Consider the following 20,023-nt stretch of genomic DNA (forward strand, 5'->3'; position numbering starts at 1 on the left):
AACTCAGCCCCTTGTAATCAGAAACAAATGAAAATAATACAGCAAGCTAAACTAATTTTCATGCCTAGGAACGATGCTACAATGAAAACCAAGTCTTAGTCACTCTAGTAAAACTCTAATATTGGGAATTTCTTGTCTGCTCCTTTTACTACGCATGAAGACTAGAGGAAATAATTCTGCAAAGGAAAACAAGGAAGTTGCTGCTGCTGCCATAATTCTACAGGGCAGCAGAGAGGGAAGGCAAAGGATTGAAACCTGAGCAACAGAGCAGTGTGCCTGAACTTTAATCTGCTGTGGAGGGAAGATATTGAGGCTGAATGACACCCATGAGGCTCCCTCAGGATCAAAAGAAATTAAGAAAAGAAGATCTGCACACACTGTCTCCAATCTACATGCAGATAATGTAAAAGATGGAGTACATTGGTAAATGGAGACTTGTCAAAGAACAGTTAATTTTCAAATAGTGATTAGGAAATTAATAGAACCAGGTCTACTGAAACTCTGATGGGTTCGTGATCATTGCTTTAACCCCTGACTTCCACAGATGTTTTGCTCATACCATACGCTTCTTCAATAAGAGCGCAGTAGGGATTGATGCCAGTGCCGCTGCGTTTGGATTCCTGCTCTCCAAGCCTCAGGATATTCTCCAGCCCATTCAGTGCTACTTGCACAATCTTTGAGTCCATTACTGTCAGGAGGTCGCAGAGCGGTTTGATGCATCCCAGTTCTACTAAATACCTGAAAAACATCACACGGAACCCAGTAAATTGCCTGCAAAATTATAAATGGTGTAGCCATTTAAGCACTTAGCATGAAGGTCTTAAGAACCAAAACAATCAGATAAAATATCAACTCGACCGGAGAAACTGGAGAAATTGTAGACATCTATTTCTATCTAGTCAATTCTGCTGAAACAATGAAAGTAACTTTAAAATACCTTCTCTGCCTCTCTCTTTCTATGTAGATATGAAATAATAATTTATTTTTGTAACTTAAATTTATAATTCTATAACTATAATTTATACAGATTTTTCTATTAATATCAACTATATTAATTTATTTATAATTTTAGGGTTTTATTTTATACAAAATTGCATGTAAGCATAATGTACTGGTGTAAGTTAAACAGGAAAAACAATGCACACAATGCCCTTGTCTGAGGGGCTGAGCTATTCCTCTCCAGACTGCTAATGCATTTTTTTACACTCTACAATGACCACGAAGAAATTAGTTTAAAAGTTGCATTTACGTTTTTTCACGTAAGAGAATCAGTTCAATTAATTAAATAAGTATTACAGCTGAAATACTTATGTGATTTCTCCTTAAAGGAATGAATGGCTCATTCACAACTCAATACAAAGACGTGGTCTCTCTGGAAACAACACTGGGAGCATACAGAAAGGTTTTCCAGTTGCTAGGTTATTAGTTTGATTTCTTGCACAAACACTAATTCACTCAATTGCATTGAAATATTTGAACTATTTCATACTTGATTTGTTCAGCAGAGCCTCCAGATGTTGCATTCGTGATTGCCCAAGCAGCTTCCTTCCTTGTCCGAAACTCAGCCGTTTGCAAAATATTTATAAGAGCTGGAAAGATATGCGCATCTATGACTGTCTGCAAAAACAAATGACATGTCAGGGTTATAATGAAAATTAGAAGTAAATTCCTTGTCCTGAGCTAGTTAATGTCTATGCTCAGCACAACACATTAAACAATTAAATGTTACTTATCAAGGGGCAAAAATCAGTTTTCAGCTTTACATTCAAAAACCTAGTTATTGCATGGGTCTGAGCTTATCCCAGAAGAGTTCAAAACACAGACTGAAGTGACTGCCACATCTAATGTGTTACTTAATCATACTTTGACAGCAAATGAATGCCATGCTTCCTTTATTTTTCCAGGTAGTGAAACACTCGGCTATTAAGCCAGTAAACCACAAAGTCATTAAGATTCCCTAAAGAGAGGAAAAAAACTTCATAAGCCTGTACATTTCCACTAGGTGAGACAACAGAGGAAAGAAAGAATGAATTGTAAGAACAACTCAAAACAAGCAAGCACCAATATATTCTTTCCTGGTGAAAAGACAAAGCAACAGATGGTTTGGTAGTATGGTTAACTGCTTAGCTCACCAAAGTGATATAAGTCAAATGAGCATTTAGTCGGTAACTCAGTTTCTAGTAACTTCCTCTGGAAAGAGCCTTTTGCAATAAGACACAAATTAAACCATTTTAGTTACACGCATACAACAAGAATCTGAAACACTTTCATAAGGACCATTCAAAGAACAAGAATTTAGGATTACATTTTAGAACTACCATTTTACAAACCTAAGTCATCACAGAACGGATAAAGGCAAATTCAAAGAAAGCCAAAGAGATCTCTTTCAAGGAGCTCCATAGAAGAAAACTAACAGGTTACATATAGCCAAAAGCTACAGTCAATTCACAGTGTGGATGGTACATCAGTGAAAAAACCCAAGTGCTTGATATTTCTTTTACCTTTCCTGTTTGGGCATCCACACTGCATCTACTCTGTAAATCCATACCACGTATCAGTTGGATCAACAGCCCCATGAACACTGTCTCCTTTACCACAGAATCTGCACTTCTAGTACAGCAATATGGGGCCCTCAAGGAAAACCACTTACACTTCCATCATGCCGTGTTACACTAGATTTGTACCTTGCAAAGAGAATTTGGCAAAAAGTCCTTAACTGAAATTTCTGAACACGAACGCTGGTAGTGGTAGATCACAAACAGGAGCCAGTGATTTAAAAAAACCCACAAAAGATAAAAGAAAGTATTTTCAAAAAACAGAATGCATTTCCCTCCCTGACGTATTTTACTGTGAAAAAACACTGAATTTTTAAAAACATACAAAAGCAACACACTGTAAGGGTCCGTGGAACACAAGAGCATCTGCTTCATTACACTTATCAGATCAAGGACCTTTTCAGCTCAAAGGGAGATATAAATAACAGGAAAATAATAAATAAAACACGGTGACATGAACCTGATAGACAAGTGATAAGAGAGACAATCACAAAGAAGGAAAGGGTCCAGTCAATAATTAATGGGCCATTAAGAAACCACAGGCACAGCTTTGCAGAGAGCCAGCCTGGACTTTGTAACTGGTAAGATGGAAACAAGCCGGAGCGTGCAACATTAAATAATGAATCTTTTCTTACCTATCTTAACCATGCAACCTCCCTCTCTAGACCGCGTGAGTGCTGTAAGGATTAGGTGCTAGCAACTGAAGAGGGTACAGCAAAGGGCTACCAACATGATTAGGGGACTGGAACACCTCTCTTATGAAGAAAGGCTGAGGGATTTGGGTCTCTTCAGTCTGGAAAAAAGACGACTGAAGGGGGATCTTATAAATGCTTATAAATACCTAAAAGGCAAGTGTCAGGAGGATGGGGCCAGGCTCTTTTCAGTGGTGCCCAGCAACAGGACAAGAGATAATGGGCACAAACTGGAACACAGGAAGTTCCACCTAAACATGAGGAGGAACTTCATTGCTTTGAGGGTGGCAGAGCACTGGAACAGGCTGCCCATGGAGGTGGTGGAGTCTCCATCTCTGGAGACATTCAAAACCCGCCTGGACGCGTTCCTGTGCAACCTGCTCTGGGTGACCCTGCTCTGACAGGGGGGTTGGACTAGATGATCTCCAGAGGTCTCTTCCAACCTCTACCATCCTGTGATTCTGTGCCTATAAGAAAGCTGGGGAGGGGCTGTTTGCAAGGGCATGTAGCGATAAGACGAGGGGCAATGGCTTTAAACTAGAGCAGGGTAGGTTAAGATTAGACATTAGGAAGAAGTTCTTTACAATAAGGGTGGTGAGACACTGGAACAGGTTGCCCAGAGAGGTGGTGGAGGCCCCTGGAGACATTCAAGGCCAGGCTTGATGAGGCTCTGAGCAATCTGATCTAGTTAAACATGTCCCTGCTTACTGCAGGGGGGTTGGACTAGATGACCTTTAAAGATTCCTTCTAACCCAACACATTCTATGATTCTGTGAATGGAGATTGGGATGACTGGATTTGGGCCAGGAACTGGATGAGACATCAGGAGAAATCCCCGTGTCTAGTGAGGCCAGCTACTGGAGTGGTTGGGGGTCTCCGCATCAGTAGGTGGAGGAGACATGGACTACAGAGCATGTTTCTGGGGTGCCCAGAAAACTTGAATTCAGGGCCAGCAACTGGTGTCAGACTTTGGGTGAAGGGGCCCCTGCAATTGGAGCAGGTGAGGGTCCCAGGATCAGCCACTGAGGCAGGATTACAGTTCATAGGGCCTGTGTGCCTGGACGCCAGCTACTAGCGGGACTGGGGTGAAGCTGAGTGAGGGTCTTGGAACCTCATCTGGAGTAGGACTGCAGGCCACAGGACACATACCTGGGCACCAGCTCCATGTGACGGGGGGAATTACGTTATCCCCAAATGTGGTGGTGGGAGTGGAGGATCGCCGTGTACATAATTAGCTAGCAAGGTGGAGTAGGTGGCAAGTAGGAGGCCCAGGATGCAGGCATGGAGAGAGGGCCTGCGCTCAAGGGGTCTGCAAGCGTGGGGATGCTTGAGACGAATGTATGCGTCTGTTTGCTAGTGAGAATCAAGCTGAACTAGCCAGTGTGCAGGAGCCAAGTACAGCGAGTTAAGAGAGCTCAGGCTCCAGCCATGGACAGCAGATGGGCACAGAGCCCACACTGATATTCTAGAGATCTGTGGATGTGCGTGTGGATGTAGGGAGTGAGGGCATGCATGTTTTCACTCGTGAACTTCAGTCCTCATCAGGTGGAGAGGAGAAAGGGGACTTGGCAGCCTACACTTACATTTTATGTGAGTCCAGGTAGTGCTATACAACGGTGTTGTTGAAGTGGAAGCCCATATAAGAACAGTGTGTTAAAGGATATTAATTATTTCTACCAAAAGAGCTTGATAGATATCTAAGATAGGATAGGTGAGGGCATTAGTATTTTACAATTACAGCAAATAAGTCAAAAGATCTCATTACTGCTTATTAAATTCTCTCCCCAAAAGAAATCTTTTATATGAGATTTATTTCCTTAGAGAGTGTCTTTTTAAAACCAACTTCATTAGTAAGTACTAAAATCAGCGTCACACGATAGTATGCAGCTAAGTCAACACATCTTAGCTGACAGGCAGAACATACTTTGACCCTTTTTAATGCAAAAAAAAAAAAAAAGTTACCATAAAACGTTTCAATTCAAACTTGCAAAATAGTAGGGAACAAAGGGAACTAACAACAGGAGGGCAGCAAATGGGAGAATCACTAAAAATTGTTATTGTTTTCCTTTTGGCTCACTCAATTGTGAACTCTTTGTTTCAGTGCAAAGACTAGTGGGTAAAATTACTCTTCGCAGAGTGGAGAAACGTGCATTTGAACCTTTTCAGAAGCAACTGCATTCAGATCTCACATGTCTTGGGTGAGTCCTCTTATTTCTAATTCTACTTATTTTTATTTCTTATTGTATTGTATGAAAGGCTATGGGCCCTGTTTGTTTACTTTCTGCTCTACAGTGAAGTTGGCTATCTTTACCCAAAACACCACGATGAACTGCAGCCTCTCATAAGGTACTTCACTGAAAGAGGCTGGCTCAAGAGAGAAGCAGATTATCAGTCATTGTATTTTTTTTTTTCCTACTGCTCGACATGCAATGTAAGTGTTGTCACCACCTCACCCTAACATGAGTCCCAGTTAAAGGTACTTAACCGTCCTCCGTAGTACAGCAAAGTTTTTCAACTAGCAGTCTGTGGACAGCTGAAACTCTCAGAGCTTAGATGTTTTTAAAAAAATACATTAACTGGGTTAGAAAATAGTTTCCTTTAACTTTAATATCTTCACAAGATTTTAAAAGTCCAGTTAAGCTCAACAAGGGTGGAGACAACAAAGCATTAAAGTGGCTCTTGTCAGGGTAGGCTAAAGGTTGGACTCGATGATCTTAAAGGTCCCTTCCAACCTCAACAATTCTATGATTCTATGATTCTATGATTAATAGAGAGAACGTGCTAGCAGCACCTATTATTGACTCCTCACATCTTGCAGCCTCGCCTACAGCAGTTACTCTTGAAAGCAAACTAGACTGTCTAAGGATTCCTAGCTCTACGACATTTTACATCAGAACAACAGCGACTGTGGCAACAGGCCATGTCTCCCTTTCAGTTAAATTCCTTCCAAGTGATAAAATAGTAAACTACTGGAATAGAATTTGGTTTTGCTTTTTTCTTGAAGAAAAGCAAACCTCAAGCAGAGCAAAACCCTAAAGGGCTGTGGCAGAATTAGGTACCTAAAATTTCTGAGGACTTAGAAAGTGTTAATTCAAATTACTTTAGTTTTTTAGCATTACTATACTGTGCGTGCCTGACAAATGGAAGTGTGTTGAAGACTAAAGTAACATAGTGCATATAAAAATGCTCATGGTAAGCATAGCTTTCAAACAAAATGAACACATTTAAAGGATTTCAGTTCAACAACAACTTTGTGAAAGAAAAAGGAAATGAAAATCAAGTTGTAAATTAAGGACTGATGTACAAACTAGTGCAGATATCATTTTGTCACCTGTTCAAGTGTTCCACTGTTGCTTGACAAATTAAAAGTGCCTTGGCCATTCTGAAAATACTGGGCAACAGCCTCATAGGTGCCATAAAGTAAAGGATGCTTAAACATTCTTTCTGAGCTGCTGATGCATTGTAACACTTGGGTTTATCTGTGCCCTTTACATGTAAACAGAATTTTTCAAGGAGTGTAACACGAGGGCAACAAGGTAACCAAAACGTAAAGAAACACTCCAAAACCTGTATCATTTTTACCAGTTTTGTGCGGAGTTTTTTCAATCCAAATTACTGTTGTGCTTGCATGTGAGAACAGAACAAAACATACTAACATCCTGCTCCCAACAGCAACCAGCAGCAGATGCACAGGAAAGTGTAAATCCTAGTCAGGTTTATTTTTATTTTTCTCCCTTTTAAGTATTCAGTTGCAGCAATGAGTTCCAGTTTGGCTACACCTGTAGGAAAAGATACGTGCCTTTTTGTCCTAAACGCAGCACCCACTCATTTCTCTGACGCCTCTTCCTTCAAGGATCTTGCTCAAAAAACAAAGAAGAATCATTCCTTGTTCATCTTCTCAGACGCCACCCATGTTTCTATAGCCAAATCTCCCTTCACTTGTCTCATAGTCTATGTAGTTGTTCCTCATATGGGATCCAGTTGACATTTTATGTCCTTACCTCCCACTCCTACCATATCCTCTGAAGACAGACCTACATAGAGGGCAACATTGAATATTTATACTAGAACACGAATAAGGATTCCTCTTTTGGTTTGGTTTTTTTTTTGGTCCCTTTCCTGATGATTTCTAATATTCACATTCGTTTTAGGCTGCTACTACAAGGCACTGAGGTAGTGTCTTCAAAATACATTAGAAATCTCTTTTTTGCATAATAGGTAATCCAAAGCCCATCCTTTAATACATTAAACTAACACTGAAATTTTTGCCCAACTGTATCCATTTGTATTTGCTGGAACAGAACTCCATCTTGACTTGTAATTACAAGTCTTTCAGAAAACTGAAATTGATTTTTAATTGAAATCTGAGTTTTCAAATTTAATTTGAAATTGAACTGTGTTGTAATACTTAGTCCTTCAGGAAATCTGGCCCTTACTTTTGAAGTGTCAACTTTTTTGTGTTTTGGTTTTTATTTTATTTTTTTAAATAGATGGTATCACTGTGCTGTGGCTCTCCAAGAGGGTTGCCTGTCTCTTACAAACATTCTGTTCTTGTTATTTATTTTAATCAATCTTTTTCACTTTATAGTATTTGATTTTTAAAGGGTGAAGCTAGAGAAAAGTGATTTTTCAGAGTTTTATTACATCTGCATGGATGTTGAATCTAAATACACTGTAGTCACTGTTAGGGAGCAGGTCTTCAGCAGTAGTATATTAATTTAGTATTTTGAGCTGGTCGATACCAACTGAATTCTCTTCTCCTCCTTTGGGTTCCCACAAATAAATCACTTACAGTATGCAAAAATACAATATACACTTAGCATGCAAGTGTTGGCATCATTTATCTACATATGATTGATTACAGAAATGTGAAAACAACCAAGTCTTATAGCATGACTGTTTTCCTATTCCTACAAACTCTCTAATCACCTTTAACAAATCAAGATTACAGTCACCACCCTAGCTGGCAGCTGGGAATATAGCCCTACTGCTATGATTTCCTCCTGGCTGGAAATTTCAGTTCATAGAGGCTTCTCAATTTCCAGTTGTTCCAGTTACCTTGTTTATTGGTTCAATTTACAACTGCTTTTTAAATAACATAGCAAATTATTTGTAAGACCAAGCTACTTAACATGATACCACGAGTACAAAACCACTGCCATCTGAGAGTCAGGAAGGAAGCACTTCAGATCTCAGTTCTAATGGACTTTTAACGTTGTTGACACAGACATCTACGCCTATGTACTCCAAACTGTGTATAAAGCAAACCTCTAACCAGTTTACAGAAGGTTGCTAATGCTGTCGAGAAGAACCTGCAGTATAATGCACACTTGTGCAAACTATGGCATAAGCCAAACACTTTATATTTAAGTAATCTGATACACAGTTTGCCTGTGTAAACCCCGACTCTGTGTGAATCATGTCATTTGTTTTCCATGTCCCCAGCGTTACTGTGGTCTTTTTGGAGACGAGCCTCTGACAATTCTTAGCTTTTATCTTTACCCTAATCTGTAAAAAATGTATTTCATTCCAGAGTTTTTAAAACTGACAGGCAACGTATCATTTGCTACACTTGCCCTTGTCATATTTCAGCAAGGAAAGGAAACCCTAAAGGAGGAAAAATATGGCACAGGTCCTGTTGCTACTGTGCTTACCCAGATTCAGGTTTCCAGATGTTCTTGTGAGAATTTAAGGTATATTAGAAAAGAAGTGATAAGTTTCTTAACCTGTCAAGAGGAGAGAACTCCTATGATGTCTTCACTGTCAGATATGGAAGATTGTGTCTGATGTACTGCCTTTCATGGCTTTTCAACAGGTTGCGAAGTTAGACACAGAACATTTCCTGAGGTATGTGATAGCCTTTCATACCCTTCAGAAGGGTCGACAGTCAGGATTTAGCTTCAGTTGTGCAGTTCTCCTTCTGACTCCCAGGAAGATGTAGTTCCCCTTCTCCCTGACTGGGGAAGCTATCCACTGAAGTACAGCAAAGCTGTATACAAACTAGGAAATTAACAAACAAAAACTATACTTAGTGACAATCACGACTGCATCAGGATACACACATCCAACCCATACCTTAAAAGCACAGAAATAAAGAGGGGAAAGACTGCTGTATTCCACCATGCTTTTCTGTTGCCTAGGTACTGTTGATAACACACTCTGAAAGGCTTTCACTTCCACCTTTGGTGGGGAAAAAACCCAAACCTCCTATGCTTTAACATTAGCTACAAAAGAAAGTTCAGCACTTACTTTCACACATTTCATGCATGTTAACTTGTATTACCTTAACACTAGATTTGTTAACTTGATTGTGTTTGAGTGCATCTCAAATGGTGATAGACTGCTCTCTTATCTTTTAGAAATGGCAGTGAAAGCCTTTGGAGTGTGCTACCAAACAGCAGTGTAGGCAGTATGAAAGTGGAAATGAATATAGAAGTCCTTCCCTCTAACTTTATATTTCTATACTTTAGAGTGGGTGGATGGAGGGAGCGTAACCCAATGCAATCTTAAACAACACTAAATATAGCTCTGTCTGTTAATATTGGTTAGGTAAAACACCTATTAGATTTACCAAAATATTTCATTTTCTTCTTGGTATGCAGAAGGGATTGCTAGATTATGACTTGAGCATTACCCAAAGTTTCCACAGTATTCTAATAACCCAACTGCTCTGGAGCAACAACACACTAGTTAGATCAGCTGGCAATTTGTAATAATATGGTTTACTATGCCCGGCAGACGTTTAACTTTCAGGGGAAAAAAAAAGTACCACATGCTGAAATTATTCTTATCTGACATCTGGTTAAAGATTGTGCATGTTCAAAATCCAATTAGTATCACAGAGCCTGGAACAGACCTGGATACAGTATATGACCTCTAGTAGGAACTACCAAGCAACTTGGAGGGACTGGGAAGAAAGGAAAATAAATTATTTAGTTTAGAGCTGCATCTAGTATTTTAGAATTCCTTCTGTAAGGAAGACCAATTCTCTAGAAGTAACGTTTTAATTAATCGCAATGTGAAATTAATTTAGAGAAAGAAATAAAACCTCAACTCACAGATGAAATAGGTTCATCCATGAACTTAGTTAAATCAGATATTCTTCCCAGATGGGCATTATCCTATTGTCCTCACAGCTATTGAAAAAAGACTAGGCTTTTAGTCTCCATTTTAGCATATGATCATCTTCCAACATCGTTAATTATTTCAAAGTGTTTTTCAGCTGGAATGTTTACAGTCATTTTTACACTGAGTAGGAGTTGTCTGAAGTAATACCTCAGAGAAGAGGTTTTCTGACAAAAGCAGACATATCAGCTCTGGAGCTGAAAGGAGGTTTCATCACACCTTGTATCTCACATGATATTCTCCAGGTTGAGACTAGAAACTAAAGAATTAGAGCCTTTCTGGAATTTGTTACACATCTGTGATGAGACTTTCCTTTCAACACAAGGTAATAATTGTAATTACACCTGCAATTGCCAATTTTACTTCCAAGAAACAGTGGCCTCAAGATCTCTAATCAAGCATGTTGTTAACATTCTCCAATGTCCTTTACTTCACAACTTTCCTCTAACAGGCCTCCTTCTGCAGTTCCAAAAATCTAAACCTCACAATGGGCATCATTTGCAATATGTCACAACTACCAGGACAGTTACCTCCTGCTCAGAATCAGAAACACTATTTTTTTAATCTCATTTTTATAACTGCCGGTATAGGTTAAATTGGGTGTGCACTTCGGGCACTCAGCATTCAACTCTGTGTGTGCTCAGAGTTTGAAGGCAGCTCAGTTACTCTTAATGGGGGCCTGAGGGATTCTTACATGAACTATAGCTTTCACTTTTGAGAAGCTGCTTCTCACATTTTTTCTCTGCTTCCAACCTTGTCTGTGACATAAGGCAGCTGCTTTAAGCTGGTTTCTTTTAAGTCCACGTGTATTTTGGTGATTTGGTTGACACTGTGTTTTCTTCCTGATGCAAAAATTCTAAGAAAGCAAGCTTCTACCCACACAACCACAACAACTATTTCTCTATGCAGAGTTAAGGGTTTTTTGTTGTAGTTCTAAAGAATCACCTGCTAGAAAAAGGTGCAATAGTTTCCCTCTCCCTGCCTTCCTGCCTCACCTTTCCAAGTCACAAAGCAATTCTAGTCTCTTCTCAGTAGAAAGGGGGCTGATCTAAACTGGTGATAAGACACCCCAAAACCATTAAAAACTACTAAACACGTACACACAGAGATGTACCTAGCAAATTTGTTTAGCTGGATTAGACAAATTTTGTTTTAACAGAGGAGAGACTATTTTATCCTTACTTGTTTTCAAATAAAGATGTGCCAACAGTTTAGAAGACAGAGGATTACCAAGGGTATAGCTAAGACTCTCCACCTAAAGCCCTACTTTTACATGTCCAAGTAGTGGATACCAGACGTAAGAACACTGTGCCAACAAGGACAGGCACTTACTTACTCCTTCATTTGAACAGGATGACATAGTACAGTGAATACTTATGTAGAAGTCCCAGAAGTGAATACACTATTGAAATAGTTTCTGGTGCACTAGAATTTTAGTTACCTCTAGGACTCTTCGCAACTGTCTCTTCAACAGATAGGGAATATGAAAACAGAGATCCTGAAGTTTTGAAAAAAATACTCTGATAACAAGCTTTACTTTCTATTGACACTTACGCTACTTATTTCTTTATGGAATGACTTGTATGGATATCTGATTTTCTCAAGCTCTTCTTTTTCTTAAGTCTGCAACATTCCTATATGATTGTGCATCCTGAAGCAACTGTCCGACAGACTTGGGAGAAACCACAAAGTTAAGAAAATATATTGGGCTGGATTGTTCCCCAGAAAATACTCTTAGACTTCCCAGGAAGAGCAGAAATGGCCTTCTAGAGAGAAAATACTGCCCCTCCCTGTTTCGAAGGTGATACCAGCAGGGATAAAGCAGCCAAAAGATTCTTCACTGCAAGAAAAGCGAAGGCAAAAACATTTTTACCTTAGTACAAGCAGCAGAAACTGCTTTTTCTGCACTGCTAATTGCACAGCAATTACAATTGCTGACACAGGAAAAAACTGTGGTACAGTTGCTGATTTTACACAGTACTCTTTGTTAGAAATTCAACTAATCCACAGATTAACACACAAGCCACAATAAAGACGGAATCAAAATTCTGGGACCTCTACCAAGGTTAGATTAAGTTACCGTATCATTCTCTCTCTGACAAAAAACCACTATCTTCGGTGGTAAAAGTAAAATCTTGATAGATGGAGCAAATACAACTGTGGGAGATTTCTTAGCTCACAGTTCCACTGCCATCTTAGTCACATCCTTACATCAGATAAGAAGGACCTACACAGCTTTCCGCCTTTGTAAGTTTGGTTTTCTTGCCTACTCACGTCCTAACATAAGTATCTCTGAAGTTACATGAGCACTCGCTCGTAATTCCAGGAAGCTTAGCAGAGATTGAGTTATCTTCCACAACAGTATTATTTCCTATGCTTTCCAAGATGAAGATGAAGACCTCATTCAAGGTATTAAGACTTTACGCTGCCCCTTCAGCAGCTGAATGTTCTTTCTAAGGGAGAATGTATAACCAAAAGATTGCAAGTGCCATCTGATTTCCTCATGCAGCCTTTCTACAATCTTCTGCAAGTCTTCTGCAAAAAGAGAAGTAATTCCACGCCTTGGGTGAAGAGGGTTAACCACTTGACGCTCATTCTGATCACACACAAAGAATAATCCAGAGCCATCAGATATAAGACTAGCAAGTGTGAGGCTGCCTTCCAAGGAAAAGGATATGGAAGAAAAGTAGTACTCCTTGGCCACTTTTGCCAATGTATTATGGGATTTCGTTTACTTTCTGTGCAAACGTACATTGTTTCTGCCTGGTTACTAATGAGCTAGACAAATATTTCTAATGCCTAATGTTTCTATTTATTTCTGTTCCTCATAGAACAGATATCTCCAACTGGACTTCCATGCATCCTCTGCAATCCCTGAAAATACTCTCTGTATCTGGTGAGGGAGAAGAGCACTGAGAAATGTAACTTCAGAAGAATTACATTTGATTTATATGAGGAGACTTTCATTTAACTGCCCTGATAGGAACCTTGCATATTTATCAGGTGAAGCCTGGTTTCACTATAATCTGTTTTTCCATCACTTCTCATAAAGAGAAAGAAGGAGGAATTGACCTAGAAAGCTAAGCAAAAAAATTCCCTAGTATAGCTGTTCTTAAAAATTGAGGGGGCAGCTGGGGAAAATTTAGCAGTTTCTCTTTTATCTAGTCAAAGAAAAAATTTTCTTTGAGGAAGAGATGGTCAGTCTCTCATTTATACCACCTGGACACAAGTCCTGGGACTTCTTCCTGATGGCTGACACTAAGTCCAGACTCAGAACAAGATGTGGTCTTTTGGAGGCCTAAGTGTAAAGACTGACACAAGGGAGTGAGACTTTCATTTGCTTCTGTGTGCTATCGCTTAGCATGAAAGGGTTACAAAATTTGGTACAAACAGGAAGAACAAATGCCAACACAGTACATTAAGATATCCTCCATTATTGTTCAGTTTAATAAAAAGTGATCCTAGATTTGGCTAAGCACAACTGCCTATATCAGGAATTCTAAGAAAATATAAACAGGAATAAAGAAAGTATTTCACAATGCAGGTATCCATATCTGGTGGTGAAATTAAGAAGTTTGTAAAGTTATTTGATTCTCAAAGTTTGTAGCTTACTCCTTTCTTACTTAAGAATTTCTGCATCTTAGTGATTGTCAAAGGCATGAAGCAAACTATTTAAAAGGTTTTCTTGAGCTTAGCCTCATTTAGTCATTCTCTAGTATGATCATCTCTTCACCCCTTATGATCTGTAGATGATTATAAAATTAAACTATTTTCATTTGAATTTGAGAGATGTCTGGGCCATTGAAATATTCTAATTATCCACAGAGCCTATAATATACTTCTGCTTATATGTAATTATATATCTGTGATATACATACATACAAATATGCCCTTTATACACAAAGAGTGCATCATCTGATGTGTGTTTCTTCTAGCCTGCAAGACAAAGATTATTGATCATAGTTGAAAAGGTTACCTGGATCTGGGCTCTGTTTCCAGCTGTTATATTAGATATTGTCCAGCATGCTTCCTTTTTGATAGATTCTTTTGGGCTACTTAGCAAGTGTAGTAAGCTTTGCAGCGCTGAACAATTCAGAATTACCTGCATACAAAAGAAATCAAAACAGAAATAAACAAACCACAACTTAGGGGAAATTCAGGATAAAGTATCACAGTAACAAGGAATACAATGTCTTCAAAATCTATAAAGCGTCTCTGATCAGATGATCCCAAAAAGTTATGGAAAAAAAACCCACTTAACAAAAACCCCAAACAAAACAAAAAAAAAACAGAGCAAGAAATAATCAATAAATGTTTGTATTGTATACTCAGGAAAGCTAATGAGCAAGACAACTGAGTAATGCAGGTAACAGATCATGCCTTCATCATGATTTCAGCGTGACCTGAACACAAAAAGATACTAAGCCCTTTATAACCAAACAAAAATAAGATGACAGTATTTTCCTGTATTCTTGTTTTCTATATTTTTGTATACTTGGAAGCTCCAACTACTTCTGCTTTCTACAAAAGCTGGCACAGCAGGGGGGACTGTTGCCAGTGTTGTGTCCAATGACATTATGAATGGGTAATTGTTATTAAAAATTGTTTAAAACTGCAATCGTAGAGGCAAAAAAGTTGCAGGGAAATCTGTATTTCCAAAATGAAGACTTTAAGTGTCTAAAGTAAAAGATAAAAGGCCCCAGAACAGGTATGTTACACGACAGAATACTTCATTATGCAACGTTTGATAGCAAAGAGCTTTCTGACCCTCTGAAAGGCCATAACAAGATTCAACGACTGAAAAATTAGAAGATTTTGTTTTGTTTTTACTATTAAATTGCAACTTCCTACAAGTAAATAAAAAATTTTAAGAGCCTACTAAAAAGCTTGGTAGTTTTGCCTTGTATGGCAAAAGTGGGCAGCTTAGAAAGACAGCGTGGTACAGAATTTTATGAGAAATTTTTTAGTCTGCTTTACAGAGGTCAAAAGGATGAGAGAGTCAAACTGAATCATGGTGATGACTTCTGATCTTGGAATCTGAATTCCCTTGCTCATATCACTCTGACTCCACACATACTCCTAAACCTTTCCATTCCAAATTAAGATTAAGAAAAGCAAAAGTTATGGTTCAGGATTTTATCAGATATCTACCGGGACAAGAAAGATTTATTTTTTCCTCACACATACTGTTTATGGTTTTGGCCATCTCCAAGCACTGGCAATTGTTAACTGTTGGAAATAAGATATAAAGCAAAAGCAGGTTTGTGTTCTGAGGCTGTACAGAGAAGTTTTCAGGCAACTGTCTTGTATGCTGCTCACATGTTCAGAAACATATCAACTGTCAAAGCCGAGCTCTTCCTTTTCCCTTGCACACCTGATTAAGGATTTTTATATGCTTTCCGGACCCCTCTTTAGCATACAGCACAATCTGCAGGCAGGACTATCAAAGTATCTTACTTAAGCAGTTCTCTAGAATTTTAGGAATACTTACGGTATGCTCCTCTGAAAAAAAAATGCGTGCAACAAAAATGTTTAAAAACTTTCTCAAATTGAAATCTAAGATTTATGCAGTATTTAATGACCTGCATTACATGCAATTTAGTGATCTCTTGTGTTTTTATTTTTAATGAAACTATGAAATCACAAAATGCACCTCATTCTTATGACTGATCGGCAAAACAAGCCACTGAGAAAATACAAGAAAGCCTATGCAATTCAGTTACAGAAAAAAATAGTGCAACAATAAAAAAACCCACCCATGTTAACCTCCTCCAGCACTAACTGGTAAGATATTCAGTGTCCTGCTGCTGCTAACTCATCTTTGTCTCTAATCTCATTGCTACAGAACTACATTTATACAAACCAAAAAATAAGCACTGAAAGAAGCCTCAAGGTTAGGAACCTGGATTTTAACTTTGGCATAGTTTACATGGAGGAAGTAATTTAATGCTTTGAATGGGGAATCACAAGCTTTGTGCATCTACACATCACTGAAAGTGTCTTTTTCCAAACTCTTCACATGATCTCACCTCTAACTGCTTCCTGGATGTCCATCCCACTGCCTCCACTGCACACACCTCCCCATTCACAGCTACCACTACTTTTTCATCCTATTTCTGACATCAGCTTTAGTAGAGTCAACAGCCACAGCAAGCCTCTTTGAGCCTGTGACTTCAATCCAATTTGGTTCTGCATATCAGACAGCTCTGCAACACGCAGGCATGCTTTTTAGTTTGTAAACTAGAGATGGAGGCCAAGAATCAGCAAAGTTTCAAAAGCAATAGCCAACTCTGTACCTTCCTTCTGCATATTACCAATTGAGCCTCACAATAGGGTGTCAGAATGCACAAAGGAGAGGGAAAATAATCAACACAAAGTACAATCACAAAAGCCCCTAACTGGAGCGTCTGCTCTACACGTAAAAAGAAATTGCCACCAGCCAGTAGATCACAGGTAACACACGCACAGACCGTCTGCTCCCATAGATTTTAAAACCTGATGAGAGCTGCTGCCTATTGCAAAACCTACCAAGAAGCAGGATGACCACTTAGTGCCTCTGACGCATAAGGTTTCCTGGCTCCCAGTTTAATTCCAATAAAGTGGTGAAAGTCACTGCCTCCTACCAATGCTTCTCCGAGCATGGGTCCTGACACAATTACACACCACCCAAAATGTGACCAGACTCTCTTTTTCAGTATATTCACCATAGACTGTCAACAGCATCAAATGTGACAGGCCCTTTCGATGGCCCTACCATGACACATCATTCAGCATAAAATTCAGCCTAAGAGGCAGATTTGCTTTCAACAAACCAGAAAAGAAAAACTCAAAGGGTATTGCACAGCTATATACAAATCCCAGGCACAGCTACATAAGAATCACCAGCAGTTCCCGACTGAACAGAAAAACTATGAAAACCACCACATGTTTTGAGGCAACTAGTGTCATCAATCCTTCACTTTCAAACCTCAAAAGAGAAAAGGGAAGGTGTTTGCGAATACGTTACCACAACTAACAGAAAGATGAATTGCAGTACAACGTAAGAGAAAGTGAATCCATACCTGGGTCTGGATATCATCTCCTGTGACGATGTTCCCAACAGCTCGCAAGGCAGGAGATACAACTTTGTAATCGTTGTGCCTAAAATTACCAAGGAAAGATCTAAATGTTAACCACCCTGAAGCATCTCCATCTTTACATCCTCAAGGAAGGAATATCCATCAGCCATGGGAAAACTTCCCTGCTAAACCAGACTTAACTCTATCTGAATCAAAACACTCTTTGATTTTAAACTGATGGTAAATCTTTCTAGGGTTTCTAAATATTTAGGCCTTTAGATATCATTCAGCAGCATAAAAATAAAATATGAGATTAAAAGAATACAAGTACTTCAGAATATAGGCATCCTTGGGAGGGAAAAAGTAACCAGCTTTAGCTATGAAACACACTTAATGTAGCATGCACAAAGGCAGTGAATGAGACAGAACACTGATAGAAGCTGTGTGTTTAACTCAGCCATGTCTCCATACAGCCGTTTGATCATTTTCTGTCATCATATGCATCCCACCCCTATACTGCAGCCCCCCCATCATCATTGTTAAATCAGGACTGTAATAGAACAGAAACAGTGAAGTACGGAATTTTTTTCTCAATTGAAAACACTTAAGTAATACATTCTATTCATTAATCCAGCATCAGATTTGCTTTAATCTTAAAAGCCTTAGTAGTCTTTTTTTATTTACATCACTGAAAAACATTATTTCTTGTTCTTAGATAACTGAGTCTGAGTGTTCCATATCCTTCCCTTAGATCTGAAAAAATGGCTCTGAACGAAGCAAGCCTCCCTGACCCCAACTCCCACAGCTACACTTTACTGACCAAAGTGTGCATATGCACTTCTACAGTAAGGGTTTAGGAAATTACTTACATTTCAAGTCCCTGTTGCTGTCAATTCTACCAAGTTTTACTATTTCTTACACTTCTGCCCTTGATATCCCTTGGCAATTTATCTGGCTGGTAATTATAACATGGACCTCAATGGCACAGAAAAAATTTCAGTATATATTATCGATTTCGCGAAAATGCAGCTGTTAGGTGCAGGAAAAAAAATCTCTCAAGAGATAGCAAAAATATTAAAGAAAAGTTCCATTGTTTGTTATACATGATAAATAGAGAAGGCTGAACACAGGTAAAATTAAAACTCAAAACTTGCTTTTTGGAAATTATTACATTTCAAGGCATAATTGATTAAACTTCCTATTGCTGCAACCTTGATTTTAGGGAAAAGAGCAGATAGCACATTTGCTCAGAACAAATTTCTTACATCAGCAATTCCACAAGTCTTCTGCAGACTCCTGCATCAATCACAGCCTGGATTTTATCATTGGGACCATCAGACAAATAGGACAAAGCCCAGCAGGCATCTGCTAATACATCTGTATCATTGACAAAGAGCAGCCAGGAAAGCACACTAAGACAAGGTGAAACCTGTAAGACATTAAGAAGAGATACATACATTGTGCAATTAAAAGGGCCAGAAGATCTATTTACATGTCAGTTCATTTTCCATTTGACATTACAGGACTAGACACTGGCATCTCCAGGTTCAATACTCAGAAAATTTCACACCTAGGTAGCGCTTATGTGCAGGGCTGCAGCTACACAAGTACAGAGAAGCAAATCAGCAGAAAAGTACTATGAGAATTCTTCAGCTTCTACAGTACAATGTCTGGCAACTTAAACTCATACTCGTCCGCTAAGATGTGTCATACTTTGAACTACAGCAGCCACGATGTACAGAGTTTTATTCTGCTGTGGAATGGTCATCTCCAGTACAGGAACAGTAACAAAAAGTTAGGAAGCAACAATATTAAGAACAGTCATCATGAACGTCTATCCAAAGGACTAAATACATTCAAAAACTTAATCTATAAGAAGCCCATATGATTTCTGCTACTTATTTTAAGTTTCACCACCCTTATTGCTTATTTGGATACCATCACCTCACAACACATTTCCTTTCAAGCATCTCTTACCTTGGCGAAATCTGGAGGTGGATTTTTCCCTCTGCAGAGGTTGGATAGAGCCCATACAGCATTTCGGGTCATAGTGAGACGGTTCTGTTTTGAAAGCAATCTAAAACAAACCAATAAAAAAATCCAACCTTTGTTTTTTAAAAATCAAAGCCAGGCGACCGTGTAGGGTCAACTGCATGAATCATTAAAATATTAACTCAGGCCTACGTATTACCGTACAACAGGGCAAAATATGCTACTTTTTTTTTTTCTATAAAAATACATCCTGAGGAAAATCGTGCTTCATGGCTGGATACTAACACAGATACTAGACACATGAATGCTAGTATCCTGACAAGAACAATAACCATTACACTGAGAGTATGTTAATTTAATTGCTTAGTTACTGATGTGGCAGATTAAGTCAAAAGCCACAGGAACTGCGACAAAACTACTCTAAGTAGAAGGATGTGCAGGTAGTTTTGGAGAGTACTCTCTTCACTGAACTGTGTTTTTATGTCAGTCTCATACTATCAGCCCCACTTTTACACTTCTGTATGTTAACTATGAAGGAGAACAAAACTTTCCTCAGAAAATGCGCATAGCCAGGTTTAGGGTTTCCCAAACATTCAAGACA

At 38.9% G+C, this 20,023-nt stretch overlaps 1 protein-coding gene across 1 annotated transcript in view; it reads right to left on the reverse strand.

The window, feature by feature from the left end:
* Positions 1-20,023, reverse strand: part of KPNA1 (karyopherin subunit alpha 1) — a 57,281-nt gene that overhangs the window by 6,825 nt on the left and 30,433 nt on the right. The window contains exons 8-13 of the mRNA XM_063353278.1: positions 19,408-19,507; positions 18,696-18,859; positions 17,434-17,512; positions 14,349-14,474; positions 1,490-1,617; positions 560-738 (exon numbers count right to left, since the gene is read on the reverse strand). Of these exons, the coding sequence (XP_063209348.1) occupies positions 560-738; positions 1,490-1,617; positions 14,349-14,474; positions 17,434-17,512; positions 18,696-18,859; positions 19,408-19,507 (776 nt within the window). The remainder of the gene's footprint in view (positions 1-559; positions 739-1,489; positions 1,618-14,348; positions 14,475-17,433; positions 17,513-18,695; positions 18,860-19,407; positions 19,508-20,023) is intronic.

The sequence above is a fragment of the Chroicocephalus ridibundus genome, chromosome 1 (assembly GCF_963924245.1).
Source record: "Chroicocephalus ridibundus chromosome 1, bChrRid1.1, whole genome shotgun sequence".
NCBI lineage: Eukaryota > Metazoa > Chordata > Aves > Charadriiformes > Laridae > Chroicocephalus > Chroicocephalus ridibundus.